The 22,950-nt window shown below is 41.3% G+C and overlaps 1 protein-coding gene across 1 annotated transcript in view; it reads right to left on the reverse strand.

The window, feature by feature from the left end:
* Positions 1–95: 95 nt before the first annotated feature.
* EML6 (EMAP like 6) overlaps positions 96–22,950 on the reverse strand; it is a 336,902-nt gene continuing 314,047 nt past the window's right edge. Inside the window, exons 30-42 of the mRNA XM_001375291.5 lie at positions 21,776–21,905; positions 18,192–18,290; positions 16,924–17,097; positions 15,418–15,626; positions 14,280–14,437; positions 13,272–13,386; positions 8,910–9,098; positions 8,121–8,293; positions 7,250–7,412; positions 4,129–4,232; positions 3,163–3,316; positions 2,466–2,566; positions 96–1,989 (exon numbers count right to left, since the gene is read on the reverse strand). Of these exons, the coding sequence (XP_001375328.2) occupies positions 1,965–1,989; positions 2,466–2,566; positions 3,163–3,316; positions 4,129–4,232; positions 7,250–7,412; positions 8,121–8,293; positions 8,910–9,098; positions 13,272–13,386; positions 14,280–14,437; positions 15,418–15,626; positions 16,924–17,097; positions 18,192–18,290; positions 21,776–21,905 (1,794 nt within the window). The 3' untranslated portion in view covers positions 96–1,964. The remainder of the gene's footprint in view (positions 1,990–2,465; positions 2,567–3,162; positions 3,317–4,128; positions 4,233–7,249; positions 7,413–8,120; positions 8,294–8,909; positions 9,099–13,271; positions 13,387–14,279; positions 14,438–15,417; positions 15,627–16,923; positions 17,098–18,191; positions 18,291–21,775; positions 21,906–22,950) is intronic.

Here is a 22,950-nt window from a genome sequence, read left to right on the forward strand (position 1 = left end):
ACTGTGGGAAATGTGCTTTGCGCCCTATCCCTGTCTGCTGCTTTAAATAAACAGGAATCTCCCAACTTGTGGACAATAAAAGTCAACATTGAAAATGGGTATGTAATCAAATTTATTTGATACATAACAAAAAAGTTTTCAAAATGTGTTTTTCAAACACATAAAACAATTGAAAAATAAATTCATGCGCTCCTATTTCAATTTACATTAGGATACAGTGCAGGATTTATACATAAATCATACCATATAAATGCTTAGAAATTCTTAAATGTTTTCTTGACACAGACACTATTGCTCTTAAATATAATTTTCACATCACCATTGATCAGCTCATTGTATTTTCACGTTTATTTCTATGTAAGGTACAATCAATATGAAAGGCCAACAGTACAACAGAGGCAAATGTGGTGATCACCCAACATCACCAGTCAATACGGTTACATCAACACGCGGGTGGGGCGGGGGTTACACTAGCGAAGACCGCATAGGGACTCGTGGATCGGACAAACTAGCTGTAGGTCAACATAAGGCATTGATAAATTTGGCATAGAAAAATAGCTTCGTGAGTGATGTGGTTCATTGAGAATGCTGAAGCACTTGTGATGTTGGAATCTATTCCTTCATCGAAGAGATTGCATTTTGCTTTTTTTTGTCTGAACACGATACAGTCGCCCATGGCCCTTGGACTTCAGCTCCCTCCCTGCCTCCCTCGGGCGCCCTGCCCATAGGCCTCATTTTACACACGGAGGCGTGTTGGGACTCAGAGCCGCGTCTTCCCCCAGCAAGACCGGACCGGAAGTGGGCGGCCCATTCTGAGAGGCGGGAAGGGAAGGGGATGCGGCGACAGCGGAGATTTCAGCTCCGCCGGGGCTGTTCCCATTCGGGACATTGGCCGCAGAGGGTCGCCGTGGCCCTTTGCCCGTGGCCGCCCGAGTGTGGACTCGAAGACGTGGAGCCAGTGAGTTGCCTTCCGCCGTCTCGTGCCTTTGCACGAAGCCGGCTTCTTGTGTCTAGAATTTTAGAAACGTGGTTTGGGATCATGAACACCTCGATGGCGCCCCCTCCTGGGCGAATGGTGCGGCTCACCCGGATCCGTGATTTCTGAAGCAAATGACTGCGTCGTCCCGTGACCAATCGTGTACAAAATCCAAGCAGGACAAGCGGGAGAAACTACATATCTGCTAGGGGTTTGGTTAGCCCTCGGTTTTAGTTGTAGCACCATATGTAGAAATCAGGTATATGTGGGAGGTGAGAGTAGCCCACGTGACTAAAAACTTTCAAAGGCACTTTATGGATATAAAACTCTGCAAATAAAACATTAAAAATTAACATTTTCAACTTTTTTTGTCCATGGCTCGTTTGGTTTTTGAAAGTGTTTAGCTTTAGTGGAAACAGTGTACTTTTAGCATTTCTTTTATCCCAGTGCATATAAGTAACTTAGAATTTATCTTGTAGTGATTTTGAAAAGAGGAACATCCCTTAAAATGTAGGAAAACCGGACAGTAAAACATACTTTTAAGAAGTGACGATGCAAAGTAAAGCTATGTAATTGCTAGGGCAACTGAGGCTTAAAACTTTGTCAGTGGGCTACCGGATCCCAAGATTGGACGGGGTCTCGTGTGTGTGTGTGTGTGTGTGTGTGTGTGTGTGTGTGTGTGTGTGTGTGTGTGTGTGTGTGTGTGTGTGTGTGTGTGTGTGTGTGTGTGTGTGTGTGAGTGTGAGGGAGGGGGGAGGCGGACGCTGTTTAGTCTTCAGGAACGGGGGCCGCCGGCGTCTTCCTTGGACTTCCTTCTCCGGGATTATATCGCTTCACACATTTTGGGGTGCCAGAGTGCTTCTGTAGAAGGACGCCACAGGTGGGGCTGCATCCAAGCACCTGGAAAGGGGAGAGGCCCCTGCACAGCCTCGGGGTGCAGCAGGAACGGGGCGCTTATCCAGGTTTTATGGGGGGCTCGTTCTCTGTTTCACAGACATCTCCACACAAATATGCTACAAAAGCAAAGAGCGATTCATTCAGATGGGTGATTTTCTGGCCTCGGAGGGGGCTTGCTTTGGGTGAGACCTTTTTTGGAACTGCAAGGAAAGCTTTTTCTGACAGCCCGGGGTCAAAGGCCTCCCGTCATGGGTGGGCCAAACAGGCCTCTTCCCCCCCACTTTGGATAAATGACCCGTAGCTACCTTTCCCCATTCTGGGGGAAGCCAGAAACGCCTTGGCAAGCGTGTCACCTGAGCAGGGCCATTCCGTGATGGCCAGGGGCCTCCTGGGAGGTGGCTGAGGGGCTGGGTGCGGGCCCAGGACCAGGGGCCTCCTGGGAGGTGGCTGAGGGGCTGGGTGCGGGCCCAGGACCAGGGGCCTCCTGGGAGGTGGCTGAGGGGCTGGGTGCGGGCCCAGGACCAGGGGCCTTTAAGGTAAGGCCGATGGAGACGCTGGGCTGGGCGGTCCGGGGCAGACCTCCCCCTCTCACCTGCAGTCGTCTCCTCCGGTGCTGATCACGTACTTGTCGTCATGGGAGAACCGGATGTTGGTGACGTGAGCCGAGTGCCCAAAGTAACGCTTGTGTTTGGCCTGTGAGTGAGTGAAACCACAGAGACTGGCCCAGGCTCTCCGCTGGGGACCTCCCCCGCACTCCCGCCGGGCCTGGCGCCGCTCCCCAGTCTGTCCTGCCCTTCCTCTTTGGAGTGTAACCCCGGCCTGACCTTTTAGGGCTGTGCAATGAGGCAGAGGAGCCCCGGCCAGGATGGGGCTGAGGCCACATTTGAACCCAGGACCTCCCATCTCTAGGCCTGACCCTCCATCACGGAGCTCTGCGGCCCACAATATTTGTGGCCTAGTCGCCCTGCTCACTTCCCCTGTACCTTGGGAGGTCTATTTGGTTGTGGGGACGGGAACAACTTCCAAAGCACAAGTGAGCAAAAGCTACTTTTGTTGCCTCCGTCCTCCTACACCGCGATACAAGGACGGACCAAATCCCTAAAGCCTGTGCATTGGGTGTGTGTGGCCGGGGGACTCTGCCTGCCCCAGGAGCCGCTCCCATCCCTGGAGAGGCCGGGCCTCGAGCCCCAACAGATTGGCCGACTGGCTAACGGGCCCCGGGGGGGGGGGGGGGACACGGCGTCCGGCGCAGACAATGACATTTTGATGATGACAAGATGAAGACTCACAAATTTTTCTGTACATGGAAAATCGAAGAGTTTCACCAGGCCAAAGTCATCTCCGGTGGCCACGTTGAGGCCCGCGTGGGTCACGCAGGCGCAGTTGACGTCGGCCTTGTCTGCGTTTCGGGGCCAGATCCCGATGACTTCATCTCCGAGGATGCTGCGGCAACCAGAAAAGAGAGGAGCTGCCAAGAGGGAGGGGACGTCCCGGGGCCGAGGAAGGGGGGAGCCTCTTTATCCCCTAAACCTCTCTCCCCCACCAGCCTTCTATCTCTAGTCTCCATATCTCTAGTCTTTAACCTTCCCAGGGCAAATCAAAGAGGTCTGTGAAATTCTCTGCTCCGTTCTAGTCTTAGCACTCTCCTCTGAGCCTTGTTCTCCTTTTTCCTCTCTCGCATCGCTTGGATCTCCAATTCCCTTTCTCTCTGCTCCATCAACTCTCCTTGGACCATGCCCAACGCTCTCCCTTCTGAGTATTCACTTGGTTTCCCCACCTATTGAATAAAATATTCAAGTCCTGAAGTTAGCCCTCCCCGGTCTTGGGCCTGCAACCCTAAAATTAGATCCTAAAACAAAACAAAACAAAAAAATGTAGAAGAATGCTGCAAGTAATATGGATTATAGATGTACCCAGATGGCAGATCCAGGTTCTGAAGAAAGTGCAGCCTGTATTTGAGTCGATTTGGTCATTCTCGTCCTGGGCCCACCCTCCCCGGAGCGCCAGGGACCTTGAGTGGCCCTGGAGGCTCAGCCCAACTTGGAGGAGAGTCTTTTCCCTCCTGAACTCATAAAAGGAATTTTGTAGATTTCAGAGTGAAATCTCATTTGAAAATTGGGCCAATTCAGCCTTGGAAGACTTAACGGATCCTCTTCTCCTACACAGACTCTCCCACAGATGGCCCATGTTTTTCAGTTGCTTCTGTGCCCAGAAGCATAAATACTTCTGTGACTGGAGAACTAGCTTTGAATTACCTTGTCCAGGTGGCCCAGGTGATATTCTCGATGACTGTGGTATCGGTCACTTGCTTCCCCAGCGGAACTTCGTGGACCTGACGCTTGTAAGCCCCCGTGGAAACCTGCAATTGGACAGGAACTCGTGGAGACCAGCTTTTCTTGTCATTTCCCCCCAAACAGTCCCCCAGACTCACAAATTCCAAGAGCTCTGCTCTTCCTCTCAGGCTGAGCTGAAATAAGAGTTACAGGGCCGATCCAGAGGGCTAGGTGGCTAAATGTAGTCACATCTTTCCTCTCAAGGGTGATCAAAGCCATCGCCCACTCTAGCTTTCCTTACTGTGTAATTCTAATAACAATAATCCCAGCTAGCAGTGATATGTCACTTTGAGATTTGCAGAGCTCTCTCCCTTGATCCTCACAATAACTTTTGGAGGCAGGTGTTAACAGATGAGAAAACTGAGGAAGAAAGAAATTAAGCAACTTGCCCCAAAGTATCTAAGGCAATATTTGAACTTGAACACTCCCCTGATTATAAAAATGAAAATACTTAACTCTCCCCTGATTGTAAAGATTGAATTGTAGCCCCTGTCTATTTTTAGAACCTGGTACTTAAAAGTTAAGTATGGAGATCTACCCATGTTTAGATTTAATCACCAAAGGTGCAAACAGCCCATTTCACACATTGGGGAAGGTCTGTGACCCACGTGTGATAGTGGATGGCGAATCAGAATCGACTGCCTTTTGGGCATTCCTAAAACAAAGCATCAACTGTGATTGGTAGGCTTAAAATTAGGGGAAGACACAGGAAGTGATGCAAAAGAAGCGTCTTTAAAAGGAGCTGTTACTTCCTGTGAGAATTAAAATTCTTTATGCTTTTGAGTTGAGGTTGGTGAAGAAGGGCAGAAGGATCTGCTGCATGGACTTACACATGGTGAGTGAAAGTTGAATTTTAACTGCTGTATTTTTCTGAAGAGACTTCTTGGCCTACTAGGGCCAAGGCCTATTGGGTTGAGGACTAAAGTCCCCTACCTAGTTTTTGAGCCTGTGGCTAGAGATAAATTACTTCGTGCTCAGGCTAGATATTTTACCTTAGGGGCTAGATATCTTACTTTATCCTCTGATTTATTACTGCACTCTACATTTTGTAAATAAATTTTAAATAAATCTTTTTTGGAATTGATTAAATTCCTGGCGACCACACATAAAATGTAAAGTCCAACCCTTTAAAAAATTAACTCCATTTCCCCATGACTCCAGTTCTAGCACCCTTTTCTATTACTCCACCTATTTAAATTAGGAGTTCCTAGCTTAGGAAATATGAGCTTGTTTTTTTTTTTTAAGTATGTGGATAACTATTTCAATATATAATTAAACATTCTGGGAAAGACTTGTAGGCTTTTGCCAAACTGCCAAGAGGGTCTATGACTCTAGAAAAGTTAATAACTCCAACTCTAGAGAGTGGCTGTTCATTCAATAAGTATTTATTGAGCATCTACTGTGTCAAAGACCCTGTACTCAGCCCAACAAAACAAATACCCAATTTTTTTCCAGCAAAAGAGGTAAGTTTTCTCAATGTGAGAACATGGTCTGAATTATTCAAGAAGTATGTATCTGAGGACATTCAATTTTCAGGTTCTTTGTCCTTTCCCCCCCTCTATTTTAAGTGCTCTGGGACTCTTCTGGGGAGAATCTGAATATTTTTTCCAATTGTGGACACTTATGAAAAGATAACAATTTCCCCCCTTTTGCAATGAGTTTCTTGAATCCAGGCCATTGGGAGACCCCCCATTCTTTGCTTAAGTTAGATGTAGGAGATTCAGCCTGATCCTTTTCCCAGTTCTTCATTTGCTTCCTCTAGGAACACTAAGACACTTTCACAGTAGAGAAAGCTCCTTCAAAAGTCCAACTCTACTTTTTAGAATCCAACATGAAAGAAAGATGAGGGTAACTTGGCAGGAATCTGAAAGCAAAACAGGATTCTTGGTAGAACAGACTAGTTTGAAGCTGCAGGATTCTTATCACTCCTTTTTTGGAAGTCTTTAAACAAACAGATTTAGGAGAGAGAAAGGAAGAATGGTAGATGTCAGAATTTCTTAAGTCTCTTGCTTTTTGTAGACAGGGATTGGTAAAACTTTAATTTTTCACTTTCTCCCTACAATTACAGTGAAAAACCTACTTCACTAAAAGGATTCAGCAAATTCACAGGAAAATCCTTCAATTTCCTCCTCCTAATGTTCAAATGATTCTTCTACTTGTGCCCTTGATCCTATCCCCTCCCAGTGAACTACTATTTCATGTGGTTTTCCCTTTCCCAATCAATTTTAAAAAAGCCTTCCTTTTTAACCCTTCTATTCCATTTGGCTACTCTCTGTCATTTCTTTGTTGCTAAATTTCTTGAAAACGTGTCCATTCCATTTTCTTACTGTTTGCTTTTTCTTTGAATCTCTTGCAATTTGGCTTCTGCTGTCATCATTAATGAAACTGCTCTCTCAAAGGTCACCATCTCTTCATTGTGAAATGCAAAGACTTTCCTGGTCCTTGTCCTCACGGACGTCGCATACTCTTCCCTTTGTCCTCTTAGATGTTTTCTCCTTATAGTATTTCTTATTCCTCCTTTTTTAATCTTCAGTTCATCCATCTCTTCTCAGACCCTCACAGTGTGTCCTAGGCTTTCTCTTCTCTCTGAATTCTCTTCTTTGGAGATCTCATTCACTCCCATAGACTTAATTATCACCTCGACAGCCCACTCCCAAATGATCTCTTTTCTAAGTTCTAGACTATCATCACTATCTACTTCTAATCATCTATCTATGTGCTTTGTTGTTTTTATTCAGTCTGTTTCAGTCACATTTGAGCCTTAGGTACCCTGAGAAGCCTTGATTTTTTTTTCTCCAGCCTCAGACACTTAGTGACTCTGGGGCAAATCACATCATCTCTCTCAACCTCAGTTTCATCATCTGTAAAATGGAATAATAAAATTACTTTTTTTAAAAAATAAAAGTACCTTCTTGACAAGATTGTCATGAAGATCAAATGTGGTACACATTTGTGGACTGTATAAGTGCTAGTTGTTATCAATAAATATTTTATATAATGGAAATAAACTTAATTCAACTGAATCACTAAAGCTAAAATGTACCTGAATGTATTTGTTGTCTGCTGAGAAATCCATCTGAATAACAAAGCTTGGAATGTCCTTACAATACCCAATTCTGTTCAAGTTTGTGCCTTGGGTGAGGTCATAGAAGTCCACAGTGTGCTCTGATGAGCCCACAGCTAAGAAGTGGTTGTCTGGACTCATCCTAGAAAAAATAAACCAAGGGCATGGTCAATGGGGATCAAAAATATGGAGGCTCGTTTTCAGTTGATTCTGAGAAGAGATTAATCATCTACTCTCAGATTGATCTGACATATTTACTTATAAATTAAATCTTCCATGGGGCTCACTGGTCTCATAGGCAACAAGATCCCATCCTGATATCGTTTGTGGTCAATTCTATCCTGTATTCACTACCCACACTCGATCATTGATTTAGACCTAGAAGACTCCTTCGACATCTAATGAATTAGTTCACTTCTGATGGCTCTATCATTGTTATTCAAAACCTTAAAATTCAGTCATCTTGTCATTTTTACAAAATGACAACGGTTTACCAATTCTCCTTAACCTGGCTGGACTTGGGAAAAAAAAAAGATTCAAATGGAACTGTTGAATAAAAATAAGATAGTTCAATGAGAACAATAGGAGCAAAATAGGAATGAACAATGAAATTCCATACCCCTGTACTCTCATAGTAATAAAAAATTGGATACTATTATCCAAGCAATGGTATTTACTTCAACAAATTCAGTAGACATTATTAAATTCAATTAAAGCACATTTGTGGTTTGTTCTAGTTTTTTTTTTTTTAATCGGTGATAACATAAGACCCACCTGAAAAGTTTAACCAACAACCCTTCTTTCAGACATCTTCTCTTGGCTTGTTGCCCACCACAATACCCATTAATACCTGATATCCTGAATAGCTGATTTTCGATCTCGTTTTTTCCCCCAGACTTTTAGACTGTTCACCAGTAAGATGACAAATTCTCCATTCTTCATGCCAATGGCCACCATCTCTCCATCAGGGCTATAGGCAGCACACCTGGCTGCGTGGCCCAAGTTGACCTTGTTTAGAAGTTTCTGCAGAGACAGAAGCAACACTGTCTAAATCACAAAATCCCTTTAGTGGGTAATTCAAGGAAAATGCAAGAGTGAGACTACGTGGCTCAGCTATACAATAGGGTTATGTTAGAGGAGGTCAGATTTGAAATTGGATCCTTCTAACTTCAGGCCAGGCACTCTGTCCTCTTTTACCACTGAGCATGTAGTAAATATAATAAGTTCTTTTTCATTCATCACTAAGTTATTGATAAAAATGGTGACCCTTTTAAAGTCAAGTACAGGCTCGTGGGTTCATCCATTGATCACACAGAATAAAATTTTAAACTACAACTTGAATGTCGTTATATTTTTAAACGAAGGTATATTTTTTAAAAGAAGGTATATATATATATATATATATATATATATATATATATATATATATATATATATATATATATATATATATATATATATATATATATATATATATATATAATAAGGAGAAAGTGAAAAACACTAGCCCTCCTGTGGGGAGGAAGCATTGGTGTCACCCATATGTATCCTAGTCAATGGAATTGCCCTTGCTGGGGTCTGACACTGGAGCAATTTCTGGAATCAGTCCCATCTGGAAAAAGGAAGCAGCATCACTCACTTTGTCTGCCAGGTCCCAGATCCTGGCTGTACCATCATTGCTGGCCGAGATGAAGATATCCTTGGTAGGATGAGTGGCCAGACCCCAGATCTCCCCTTCCATGTGTCCATCAATCAACATGTTGGAAGCAGCATTTTTTTCACCAACTTCAATTATTTCTCCATCTTTGGTTCCCACTAAAATTTTCCCCTGTTGAAGTAAAAATGCAGCTCAAATAATACATATCCACGGCATTAAAAGAGGAATAATCAGGCTTCTTATCTCCCTCCCCAAACTTACTTCAATTATTCATCATGGCATTCAAAACAACAAAAGACCCACCAGTCCTTAATGTTCACTTTCTCCTTGTTTTCCCCTTTCTTTCATTCCTTGGTCAGCATTCTTTGGGCTAGCTGGAACGTTTCTCATCCATAACTCCAGGAGCATATTTCAACTTTCCGCTACCAATAAGTTATTCTATTTCCTTAGTTTTCCCCACATTTCACAGACATTCAATTCAATTAGATTAATTCAAATTCCATGCAACAAACATTAAGTGCCTACTAGTGAGACTCCGGAGAGGAGATGAAACAGGGACTAAAATGAATTAAAATGTGAATTAGACTAGGCTAAGAGCTGAAGGGAGGATTAATATATAATGATGGTTTTGAAAAAGGAGAACTCACTGGTGAGACTGGTCTTTGGAGGCTATCTTCATTTATTTATTTGTTTGTTTTTTTGTTTATTAATTTATTTTTAGACCCTTACCTTCCATCTTGAAATCAATACTGTGTATTGATTGGTTCCAAGGCAGAAGAGTGGGGGTTAAGTGACTTGCCCAGGGTCACACAGCTAGGAAGTGTCTGAGGCCAGATTTGAACCCAGGATCTCCCATCTCTAGGCCTGGTTCTCAATTCACTGAGCTGCCCAGCTGTGCCCCGGAGGTTAACTTTAGAGAGGAAGTGGCACTGGAATTGGGTTTGGAATATGGATATTTTAATAGAAGAGTGGTGGAGGGAAAGAACAGTTTAGTGGGAGATGGTCTGAAAAGGAGTCAATGAATTCAGAACATCATGATTAGAGCCATTTGGTTAAAATATTGTCCTTCAAAAGGCAGAGAAGCCAAAGGATGTGCCTTCGGTACCCAATTCTCACCAAGAAGAAACTGGTTGCTGGAGTAGAAATAGTGGGGACCTTGAGAGGAAGTGATCACATCATCTTAGAGATTTTGATAGGGAAGGGTGGAAACCACCTGATATATACATTAGATTTTGTGACAGTAGATTTCAAAGGGTTCAGAGAAAGTTTAGGAAGGATCTTCTGGTCTAAAATGATTAATTATTAGCTGGCATTGATAGTACCTTAAGGTTTTGCAAAGTGCTTTGCAAACATTACATTATTTTATCCTTATAACAACCCTGAGAAGTAGGTGCTATTATTATCCCCATTTTATAGAGGAGGAAATGGTGGCAAACAAAAGTTAAATAACTTGCCAAGGCTCGTACAGGTAACAAGTGTCCAAGGCTGGATTTGCACTCAGCTCTTCTTGACTCCAGGTCTCTATTCACTGTGGCACCCAGCTGCATCCCTGGAGGAGCTAAGTGACTACTCCAGTGTCACTCAGTACGTGCCAGGGTTAGGATTTAAACCCGTTTTGCTTCTATTCTCTCTTCCATTAAGAAAATCATAGGGTTAGTAAGAGGGAGCTGACAGCTAATTTTAGTAAGATCTTCATAAGAGAATCCTTCATTGTCCCTGATGAGTACTGAGAAAAGTGAATATCATGGTCCATTATTTTTGAAAGACAATGCAGAAGAGGGGAGGTGCTAGCAGGCTGGAGAAAGGTGAACATTGCCCAGATTTAAAAAAAACAGAAGAGATCATCTTCAAACTATAGGCTAACAACCTTGACTTTTATTTCTGGCATAATTCTAGAATGTTTTGTTTAAGGAAATAGTCATTAGAACCTAGAAAAAGAAGCAGCAGTCACAAAGAACTCATCAAGAATACATCGTGCCACCTAATTTCCTCTTTCCATAGCATTCCTCACCGGCAATGTAGTGGGGGTGTAAGCAGAAGGTGTTGTTAAAGTGTATCTAGATTTAAAGTTTGATATAAGGAAAAACTTTCTAACCATCTGTGTTATCCAGCTTGAAATATGCTGCCTCAGAAGGTAGTCGCTTCCCTCTCGTGGGAGGTCTGTAAGCAAATGTGGATGGAATTTTCCTTTTCTGAGTGAGCTGAAGGGATGGCCACTGAACTTCCTTCCAACTCTGACAACGCGTGATTACGGGATCACAGAGTCCATAAAAGAGTAGAGGGAAAACGGGATTGGACCGAGGTTGTGAAGTTTCAAATGACCAACTAAGGAGTCTGGGACGGTGATGTAGGACTATATTTGTGAGTGTCTTCAGTCTGCTAATGGATTCACTGTGCCAAGGACAAAGGAGGATACTATTATAATCTTTTTTTTTTTTTTAAACCCTTACCTTCCGTCTTGGAGTCAATACTGTGTATTGGCTCCAAGGCAGAAGAGTGGTAAGGGCTAGGCAATGGGGGTCAAGTGACTTGCCCAGGGTCACACAGCTGGGAAGTGGCTGAGGTCAGATTTGAACCTAGGACCTCCCATCTCTAGGACTGGCTCTCAATCCACTGAGCCACCCAGCTGCCCCCTATTATAATCTTTAGGGAGTTTTCTATGAGAAAAGACAAGACAGATTTGCCCTCCAAGAAAGAACTAATGGAACCTGAATACAGACTAAGACACACTAAGTTAATTTTCTTCCTTTAAAAAAAAATATGAGCTCTCTTCCACAAAATGACTAATATGGAAACTTTTTACATTATACATATAAAATCTATAACAGATTGCTTACCATCTCAGGGAAGGGGTTGGGCAGAGAAGGAGTGAGGGTCAGAAGAAGGAGGAGAATTTGGAACCCAAAACTTAAAAAAAATGAATATTAAAAATTATTTTTATATGTAATGGGGAAAAATAAAATATTTTTAAAAGGGGAAAAGACAAGGCTGGGATCCTAGTGTAAATGATTCTTTGACTGTCTAGTTTGGGGATTTGCATATAGTGGATGCTCAACATAGTTGAGTTGTTCAGTCATTTCAATCATGTCCAACCCTTTGGGACCCCATTTGAGGGTTTCTTCTCAAAGATACTGGGGTATTTTGCCATTATCTTTACCTTCTCATTTTTTTACAATGAGGAACTGAGGCAAACAAGGTTAAGTAACTTGCCCAAAGTCACCCAGCTCAGTAAGTATCTGAGACCAAATTTGAACTTGGGGAAACTGAGACTTCTTGACTCCAAGTCCAGCATCCACTGAACCATCTAGTTGTCCAATTTAGTGGACAACCATAGTTAAAAGTCAAGTTGTGTTTGGAAGCTAATTCAACTGACTACCACTACCATCATAGCCATTTTTTGCTATTCTAAAATATCATCAGTCCAGACTTTTGACACTAATTTACCTTTTTTTTTTTGGTCTTACCTATTATAAACATAGCCCTCCTTTTCCCTAAACCATCTTTCTTAATCAAGTTCTTGAAATTTCCCTTGGCCGGAGAAACTCTGGCCAAATACCCCCTTGGCCTGGAAGGCCCACGTACAGTCGATCAAAGAGCCAGTTCCTAATTTTATCAACTTTTTATCAAATTTTCCCATTAAGCCAAGCTAAATTGTTGTTGATGATGATGTATATGTGGTAAAATTGAGGTTAAAATCAACCCCTGCATTTGCCTCAAGGCAAAATCATGACTGCTTAGAAATTCAGAAATACAGAAATGGGAAGCACCCTGCGCTGGCAGCCAGGAGCACTCGGGTATTCTGCCACTACTTTGCCATATGTTCTTGGTGGCGTCTCTTCATCTTCGAGGGTCTCATAGTCTCTTGTTCGTAAATGAGGGAATTGGGCTCGTCAGGTCCTTTTTAGCTCAGAGATCCTGTAGTCCCGTAAACACTTAGAGAAAAATCTCGATATTTTCTTGTCTTTCATTTCTGCCTCATATCAGACCCATCTGTAGCTAATATGATGGATTTGCTCATTATGAGAGTTTTGTGAAGCTCAGCCACATTTCCCCAATTTTCCATTAAATCTCTGTTTGCCCATGAGAACAGCATACGTCTCTCTTGGAGATGGAGAGCCCCAAACCTCTTTGTATGTTACAGGCATCTTCCAATGCTGAGTTAAGGGTGTTGGATTCAGTACCAGCTGGGTTTGGGTGAGGTCAAGCTCTGGTCCCCAAGTATGGCTGCTCTTTGCTTAGTCCTGGCTTCTTTCCTAGCTCAGTGGGAGGACCTGGGGTGGAGTGGGGTGATGGGGGGGGGGAAAGGAAAGGCTGGGTGATGGTGCTCCTTTGGTCTCCACTTACTTTGCCTCTACAGACTGAGCGCACACATTCTACCAGTTGCCCAGTCTCTAGCTGAAATGCTCGGCAGCGTTTCATCTCCTGGTCCCACAGTTTCACAGCTCCTCCTTCTTTGGTCCTAAAAGAGGGGAGCAGGCAGCGTGAGAATAAGCCTCTCTCCCCACTCCACTTTCCACAACCCTTACGAATCATTTCAGCAAGTCTACAATCAGTTTTTAATAAATTGGTCTTTGATAAGGATCAGCATGTCTAAAAAAATACTGTCAAGTTTTTCTGTGGGTTCTACTTTGCCATGTCCCTTTCAAGTGACCATGTAAGTGTCTATGGCAGGATTTGAACTCAAGTCTTCTTCTTTTAGTCCATCCCCTTTCCCCCCTCTCTTATATTCCTCACCTTCAATCACCTCCTTTCTTATTCCCCTCCTACTATAGTGCCTTGGATCACTTCCCTCCTCAACCTCTCTCCCTTGTATTACTCCCCTCCCCACTATCCTGTTTCTTAGTCCTCTTCTACTTCTCTGCAAGGTAAGATACAATTCTGCACTCCAGTGAATCTGGCTTGAACTCAAGACTTCTGACTTTAAGCAGTGATAGTCTGTTATTTTGAAAGAAGAGAAAAATGTGATCTGCAAAATTTGATTCTGGCCTCTCCTGAAAGTCTTGCTTCTTTAGGATGCTTCTTCCCCTCCAGTGGGGAGCACGTTGGAAACACCACAGAAATTTTATTTGCTTAGGACTCCCCAATGCCTTTCAGGGTTCTTTTAAATGAGATACTCTGCTATTCACTCAGCCGTCTACATCTGGGGTTTCTAAAACCAAAGTGTCCATTATCATGGTTCAATGGATCTAAGGACCTCTTGGAGAGTAGCAGCAACAGATATCCTTCCTAAACATGAGACCTAGGAGAATTCGTATGCAACCATCCTTCCACACTTCTGAGGAAGAGAAGCTATTGGCAACCCACCTCCCAGGGATGGGCAGAAATGATAGAATATGAAACAAAATAGCTCACGGTCTCTCCTTTCCACCAGTGACTATGAGTCCATCTCGAAGAGTTGTGTACATTGTAAAGACGGGGCCTGTGTGAGCTTTGGCCACCAGCCTAATAAGAAAGTGGTCCTTCCACACATAGACATCTCCATTTATGGCCCCAGTGAAAGTGAGGTTGTTCTGGAATTCAAAACAAACGAACAATGTCCAACACCAGAAATGGTCATGGTGCCTTGAACAGACACTTTCCTCATCCACTCAGCATCAGTAACAAACCAGAACTATTTATAAGCAAATGCAAAAGAAAAAAAAATCAACTCTTGAGTATCTCATAATAAGAGCAAATAAGTCATGGGTCCAGATCATCCCGAGCCCTGGATAACCCAGAAATCCTTTCTGTTTGCTTGGACTATCATTTCACTGTTTACCTTCCTAATGATCTTTTCCCATTAAAATGAATTTTCATCCCATAAGCATCTATCAACTGACAGGAAGGGAAGAAACTCAGACCCCATACTGCAGGGCAGGGGAAAGCCATCTCGAGAGCCAGTATTTTCTTTGGGTGTTCTTTAATTCACCCCACGAGCCTCAAGAAATTTCCCACAATCAGAGACGAAGCACCACTAATCTCATGTATGTCTAATAAAAATATCAGCTGTATTAAATCCCCATCGGGGTGGAAAAGGCTGATTCAGGGCAGGTGAAATATTCCAAAGGGCCAGGAATGAAGTCAATCATGGCGCAAAGGGGGAAATGGTTTTCCCAGTGTATCTTTTGGTACCCGTCTTCATGGCTAGCTTGAAGAGTGTAAGCAGCAGAGTTTGTTAGGATGTAGCCACCCAGAAGCACCCTTTTCATACATCTAAAGTAGGAAGAGACCTCGGAGGACATCCCGTCTCACCCCCCTTCCGGTGAGGTTGCATCATCACACGGGTTGTGTCAGGGTGATCCTTGAACCCAGGTCGCCTGACTCCAAGGCCAGTCCTTTTTCCTTTGTGCCCCTGGCACAGGTTTGGAAGCAGAGGTCAATGGAAAAAATCCCACTGCCCTGGGCAGACATTTCTGTGTGGCAGAAGTATTAGCAGGAGGCTGGGGGGTGTCTCCTGTTTACAGGGCTGGCTTTGAACCCCCCACCCCAAGAGGGCTGCGTTTGTACTTACAGCACCAAAAGCCACAGAGAGCATGGTCTGCATTTTGGCACCTTCCATGGATCCAATGACTCCTTTCTTGTAGAGCAAGGCACTGCCAGCCAGTGTCCAGAACTTCATATGCTTGACCCCCACGGACACGAATTGTGTGTCAGAGTCCGGGCGGAACTCGACCACAAATATTCGCTCCAGGTGGCCGCCTCGGCTGGCAACTTTGGCACCTGCATTAATGAGAAATGCCAGCTAAACCCCCTTTTACCCGTATCTCTCTTTCTTAAGAAAATCTCGCCTTCTGTGGCTTTTAGGTTTTTAACCTGGCAGTGAAGGGAATCTTTTCAAGAACATCAAGACCTCCTGCACCATTCATTGTTGTGCTACTAATAATAGCATATGTTGCACTCTTCCCTTATAACAAAAAGGCCACAGATCTAACTTATCTGAAGAGGAAAAGCAATTTCATGCATAATATTATTATATTTATATATAAATATATAAAATAAATATATATACATTTATATAACCCTTACTACAAGCCAGGCACTGTGTTAAAAGTACTTTACAGATCTTTCATTTGATCTTTATAATGATACTAAGAGGTAGGTGCTATTATTATCCCTACTTTATAACAGAGGAAACCAAAGCAAACCAAAATTAAGTGACTTGCGTAGGGTCTCACAACTAGTAAATATAAGAGATTGGATTTGAACTCAGGTCTTCTAGACTCCAGGCCAGCACTCTCTCTGTTATGCTAACTAGCTGCCCTGAAACCATTCTGATAATAATTAATAATCAATCAATAATAATTAATATCCAATAAACAACAACACCAAAATAAGTAAATAATAAGTAACTATTATTTATACAATATTTCAGAGTACTGTATAAATAATGTAACATAATAGATAATAATATAAATAAAATAAAACAAATATAGTATATTATAATTATAATATAATATATAATTATATATTATATTAAAGCATATATAATATAATATATTATATTAAAGTATATGTAATATATAATTATATATTATATTAAGATATAATACATCATATCAAATATGATATATTATAATAATAAGTATAATATATTAAAATTATAAACATAATAATATAAATAATAGTAGCTAGCTAATAATAATGATAATAGCTAACATTTACATAATGCTTTTGTTAGCTATTATATTACGGTTTGTTTATTACAGTAACATCCTGGGAGTTAAATATTATTATTATCCCCATTTTATAGATGAGAAAATTGTGACTGAGTGAGCTTAAGTGACTTCTTCAGAATCCCAAAGCAGATGTGTCTAACTAGAATCAGATCTGAAGTCTAATTTTTTAAAATTTAAGCTTGCGTTGGAGCTAAAAGAGACCAAGATGGTTATTTTCTTTACTTTTGCCTTTGGCCTTATTTTGCTGTGTGGCCTTGAGATCACTGCTTTCTCCCTCTGGTTCTTCTTATCCAGGAAATAGAAACAGAAAGTCTTCCTCACGTGGAGTTCCTTTACTTTACCTTCTTGCCATCGCCACACTGTGATTGTATGCTCCGGGTCTACTCCTACCGATACCAGGAGCTTGCCAGTAGCACTGAAATTGATATAATTAACCCCTTTTGCATGGAAGCATCGAAGCATGGAAAGCGTCTGCTTGCTCATGGCATCCCATATGTGAATCGAAGGGGTCGTTCCTGAATATCGAAGAGAAATACAACAAGGAATTAAGGTTGAAGGGTGCTCAGGTCACCAGTTGGTTTAAATTTATGTTAAAAAAAAAAGAGAGACTAACTTAGGGGCAATTAAAATTCCCGATTAGGGGTGAGAAGTCAACAGCTATTAAATATGAGCAGAAAATGGGAAAACATCTATTGCTCATGGAAGGACAGATACTATGTAGCTGACAGACATTCATGGAGGATTTCATACAAAGAAACAGTCTGGGATGGTGCATGGTTTGTATCTGCAGTTCATCTTGATACAACCAGCTGACACGAAACGCTGACGGGAGTTGGCTGTGTAGGTGACAACTACTCACAGATGAAGCAGCCTTACCTGGGAATTCCACAATATCACCTGCAGTGTGTGAGCAATGGCAATGAGGAAGCACCAAGGGAGAACAATAGCTAAAATAAGTCATATTTCTAATACTGAAGCACTCAACACCAGCATCAGAAGGCAAAAAATTAAATTGTAAAATGGACATGAGCTCAATGAAAACAAGCAGGCATTGTGGTGAGCTAAGCTAAAAACATTATCTTTGAAACGACCAAGTGGAAAAAAAAACCAAAACTTAGAACAAATGTGAGTGTGTCAGGTCCACATTTGGAGTTGATGGGTCTCTGGGGCACAGTTGTGTCAGGAACACTGATTTGGGGAGATTCAGACCCAAACTCCCACACTGGCTCGCTCTAGCAAATAGCGTATTATAACTATATCACAATTGCTGAGTACAATTTCATAATTCTCAAAGGTCTCATCGACCTTTCATTTCATAACTTGGGTCTATTTGGATGGGGGCTGAGAAATACTCCGCCTATATCCTTTGGATAAGAAGGAATAGATTTATTGTGGATCCTTCAAATCACCAACCAAGGAGACACACTTAAGTAAAATGTCCAAAATCAATAACCACATTAACAAGGAAAGAGTAATAAGGGGGGGGGGAGGGTGATAATGACCCAGATTCCACATATGAAATGAAAAAACTCCCATCATTTCCAATAAATCAGTGTGCCTGATCATTTGGGAATATGTAATTTCTTAGTTAATACAGAAAACCTCTTACCTATCTGGCTGGTGGCTACCACATTTTTATACTTAGGGTGTTGGTTTACAGTCAAACAGAGAATGTCATCAGTGTGTTCCAGGTAAAAACTCTGGCTTCCTAAAATAAAAGAAAAGGGAAATCTTACTAGCAACACAGAAAACCTTTTTAGAACTATTTCCAAAAGATATTTTTGGTATCATTAGAAGTGACTTTGTAAAAAATGTAAAAATGGGAAATTTAAGAAAATGTTGTCCCTTATCTCCTGTTTTTTCAATTTCCCCATCTTTCCTAATAAATATTACACCAAGCCTGGTTTGGAAAAAAAAAAGGAGATTTGAGAGAATGCTTCCAGCCTCATTCTTTGTCCATGGATGTTGCATGTTGTGTGTGTTTTCATTCTTTTTCAGTGTATTGATTGGTGGTACTGATTTTTTCCTCTTCCTTTTTTTTCTTTTTTCTTTTAAAAATTATTTAGTCAATTTAGAACAATATTCCTTGGTTACAAGAATCATATTACTTCCCTCCCTCCCCTATCCCCACCCTTCCCGTAGACAACGCACAATTTCATTAGGTATTACATGTGTCCTTGATCAAAACCTATTTCCATGTTGTTGGTGTTTGCATTAGGATATTCATTTAGAGTCTACCTCCCCAGCCATATACCCTTGACCCATGTGATCAAGCAGTTGTTTTTCTTCTGTGTTTCTACTCCCACAGTTTTTCCTCTGAATGTGGATAGTGTTCTTTCTCTTAGATCCCTCTGAGTTGTTCAGGATCACTGCATTGCTGCTAGTAGAGAAGTCCATTACAATCGATTGTACCACAGTGTATCAGTCTCTGTGTACAATGTTCTCCTGGTTCTGCTCCTTTCACTCTGCATCAATTCCTGGAGGTTGTTCCAGTCTCCATGGAATTCCTCCACTTGATTATTCCTTTGAGCACAATAGTATTCCATCACCAACATATACCACAATTTGTTCAGCCATTCCCCAGTTGAAGGGCATCCCCTCATTTTCCAATTTTTTACCACCAAAAAGAATGAATATTCTTGTACAAGTCTTTTTCCTTATTATCTCTTTGGGATACAAACCCAGCAGTGGTATTGCTGGATCAAAGGGCAGACATTCTTTTATCGCCCTTTGGGCATAGTTCCAAATTGCCCTCCAGAATGGTTGGATCAACTCACAACTCCACCAGCAATGAATTGGTGTCTCTACTTTGCCACATCCCCTCCAGCATTCATTATTTTCCTTTGCTGTCATGTTAGCCAATCTGCTAGGTGTGGGATGATACCTCAGAGTTATTTTGATTTGCATTTCTCTGATTATAAGAGATTTAGAACACTTTTTCATGTGCTTATTAATAGTTTTGATTTCTTTAACTGAAAATTACCTATTCTTGTCCCTTGCCCATTTATCAATTGGAGAATGGCTTGATTTTTTGTACAACTGGTTTAGCTCTTTATAAATTTGAGTAATTAGATCTTTGTCAGAGGTTTTTGTTATGAAGATTGTCTCCCAATTTATTGCTTCCCTTCTGATTTTGGTTGCATTGGTTTTGTTTGAACAAATCCTTTTTAATTTGATATAATCAAAATTATTGATTTTGTATTTTGTGATTTTTTCCTAGCTTTTGTTTGGTTTTCAAGTCTTTCCTTTCCCAAAGCTCTGACAAGTATACTATTCTGTGTTCACCTAATTTGCTTATAGTTTCCTTCTTTATATTCAAGTCATTCACCCATTATGAGTTTATCTTGGTGTATGGTGTGAGATGTTGATCCAAACCTAATCTCTCCCATACTGACTTCTAATTTTCCCAGCAGCTTTTATCAAATAGTGGATTTTGGTCCCCAAAGCTGGGATCTTTGGGTTTATCATATACTGTCTTGATGAGGTCACTTACCCCAAGTCTATTCCACTGATTCTCTTTTCTGTCTCTTAGCCAGTACCAAATTGTTTTGATAACCACTGCTTTATAGTATAGTTTGTGATCTGGGACTGCAAGGCCTCCTTCCTTTGCATTTTTTTTTTCATGATTTCCCTGGATATCCTTGATCTTTTGTTCTTACAAATGAACTTTGTTATGGTTTTTTCTAATTCAGTAAAAAACTTTTTTGGTAGTTCAATGGGTATGGAACTAAATAAGTGCATTAATTTGGGTAGGATTGTCATTTTTATTATGTTAGCTTGTCCTACCCATGAGCAATCAATGTTTTTTCAATTGTTTAGGTCTAGTTTTAATTGTGTGGAGAGTGTTTTGTAGTTGTCTTCATATAGTTCCTGTGTTTGTCTCAGCAGATAGATTCCAAAGTATTTTATATTGTCTAGGGTTATTTTAAATGTAATTTCTCTTTCTAATTCTGCTGAGATGTGTTGGAGATATATAGAAATTCTGATGACTTATGTGGGTTTATTTTGTATCCTGCAACTTTGCTAAAGTTGTTGATTATTTCAACTTGCTTTTTAGTTGATTCTTTAGGATCTTTTAAGTGGACCATCATATCATCTGCAAAGAGTGACAGCTTGGTCTCCTCACTGCCAATTTTAATACCTTCAATTCCTTTATCTTCTCTAATTGCTACTGCTAGTGTTTCTAGTACAATGTTAAATAATAGAGGTGATAATGGGCATCCTTGTTTCACTCCTGATTTTATTGGGAAGGCTTCTAGTTTATCCCCATTGCAGATGATGTTTGCTGATGGTTTTAGATATATGCTGTTTATTATTCTTAGGAAAGGCCCTTCTATTCCTATACTTTCTAGTGTTTTCAATAGGAATGAGTGTTGTATTTTGTCGAAGGCTTTTCCTGCATCTATTAAAACTTATACTTTCATTTATCATTTTCTAGATATAAAAATATGCATCCCAAGAGAAATGATAGAAGAGGAAAAAGTCAGTTGACTGCAGCTAATTAATTCTTCCTTATTGCTTAGAAGGCAATATGGTGAAGGGAGCACTGGAGTCAATCCATAGAATTAGAGTTCTAGGCTCTGCATTGATGTCAGTTGATCATGGGATCTTAGGCAAGTCACAACCTCTCTGTGTCTCAATTTCCACATATGTAAATGAGGGGCTTAGACTAGGTGGTCTTTAAAGATAAAGTTCTAAGATCTGCCATTCTACTGAATATACTTAACCTCAAAAATGACAATTATGAAATAAACGGGAACTTTTGTTTTACTCAAAGAGATCATTCTTTTTTAGAAATGAGAAAATCTTGTCCTTCACATAATCTTCTCTTTTCCTCTGACACTATTACCCTTGGCCCAACTGCCTTGAGCATGATACTCTCAAGTATTACAAAAGAACCATTACCCTGCCTCCTGGGAACTGTAGCAAGAGTTCACTTGGACTGAAACTGAAGGCGGAAAGAAAGAGGCTGATTCAATACTGGGAAGATAGCTCTGAGTATGTTTCAAGAGAAAGTTGGTGGATGAACTTGGCAAAGGGGTAGTTGGTCAAATTCCCATGACAACCAAAAAAAAAAAGGTGAGGCGGAAGTGTGTAAGGATATCCTTGAAAATGATGCCTGCTTTTGCATCATGAAAGCCTGCCCTCTTAGTAAATTCTAAATTTCCAAGACTGTGCTTCATCTTTCATTACCTGTGGAAAGATTCTGAACTATGCCTGCTGCTGCAGTGTGGAAGATGATATCAGCACCATCATTAAGGTAATGCAGGTTATTACGACAATCAAATCCTCGATAGCCAAATACATGATCTAAAGCCAGCTCCTATATTTATGAACAACAACAACAAAAAGTAAACAGAAAGTACTAGGGAATAGAAGAATAAAATAATGTTAAGTGAAACACAAGATTACATCAAGAATCATCTGAGTAATGTTCATTAATCAGTAAAGTTAATTTTTCAATGGTTTAGGATGAGATGAAGCATTCTATTTTGCCATCTACAATCCTATAGTCTGTTAATTAAAAGTACAAAATGTATTCTCAGTTTTTTAAATAAACCAAAGTTTCCTCCTGGTCCTTTCATTAAATCAGCAAACTGATTTAATTTCCTATGCAGTCTAATTCAAAGTTTTATGTCAATAAAATACACACAATCTTTAAATAAATGGAGCCCTGGCATGAACTTAAAAGTGTGTTCAGATGATTCTGACAAACAGAGCAGAAAGATACTGTATATGCCATCTTGGTTTTTGCAACTGAGAACTTGCCCTGAATCTTCTAGACACATTTTCATTTTAAAGGACAGTAGCTATGGTTACAGGTATAGAGCATCTTCTTTGGAGCTTGTCCATGCAGACAAGCAATACCATAGCTCTAATTCTCTGTGGCTTTCTGTCTCTTGAGACTTCTCTGTTCTGCCTTGGGTGTATATATCAAATTTCCATCTCCCCCCTCAGTGTTTTTCTTCTCTATCTCCCTCCTATCTCTGTCTCTGCCTCAGAAACACAGGCTGTTTGCCTGGATGTTCCCACAAGGAAAGGGCATGAGCTAGGGAAGAGCCAAGGTGGCAGAACCTGGCTGGATCCAGCCAGAGACTCCTCCTCTCCTCCCAGCTCTCTTCCAGGATATGGAATCCAGAGGAAGGGCCTTGATCAGGCAATGGGCCTTCCTTGGGATGGAGTTCTCACCTCATCCGGGAGGGGAAGAAATAGAGCCTAGGAAAGGTGAAAGCAAGGCTTCCTGGGGGGCTGCACCCTCCCTGCTCTGACTGCCACTCAAGCTGGATCTGTGGCCAGAGCTTCCTCCAAAAGAATAAAGTGTCTATGAAGCAAAAAGCAAAACAAAACAACCCCCACCCATCATATAT

This window comes from Monodelphis domestica, chromosome 1 (assembly GCF_027887165.1).
Source record: "Monodelphis domestica isolate mMonDom1 chromosome 1, mMonDom1.pri, whole genome shotgun sequence".
Classification (NCBI taxonomy): domain Eukaryota; kingdom Metazoa; phylum Chordata; class Mammalia; order Didelphimorphia; family Didelphidae; genus Monodelphis; species Monodelphis domestica.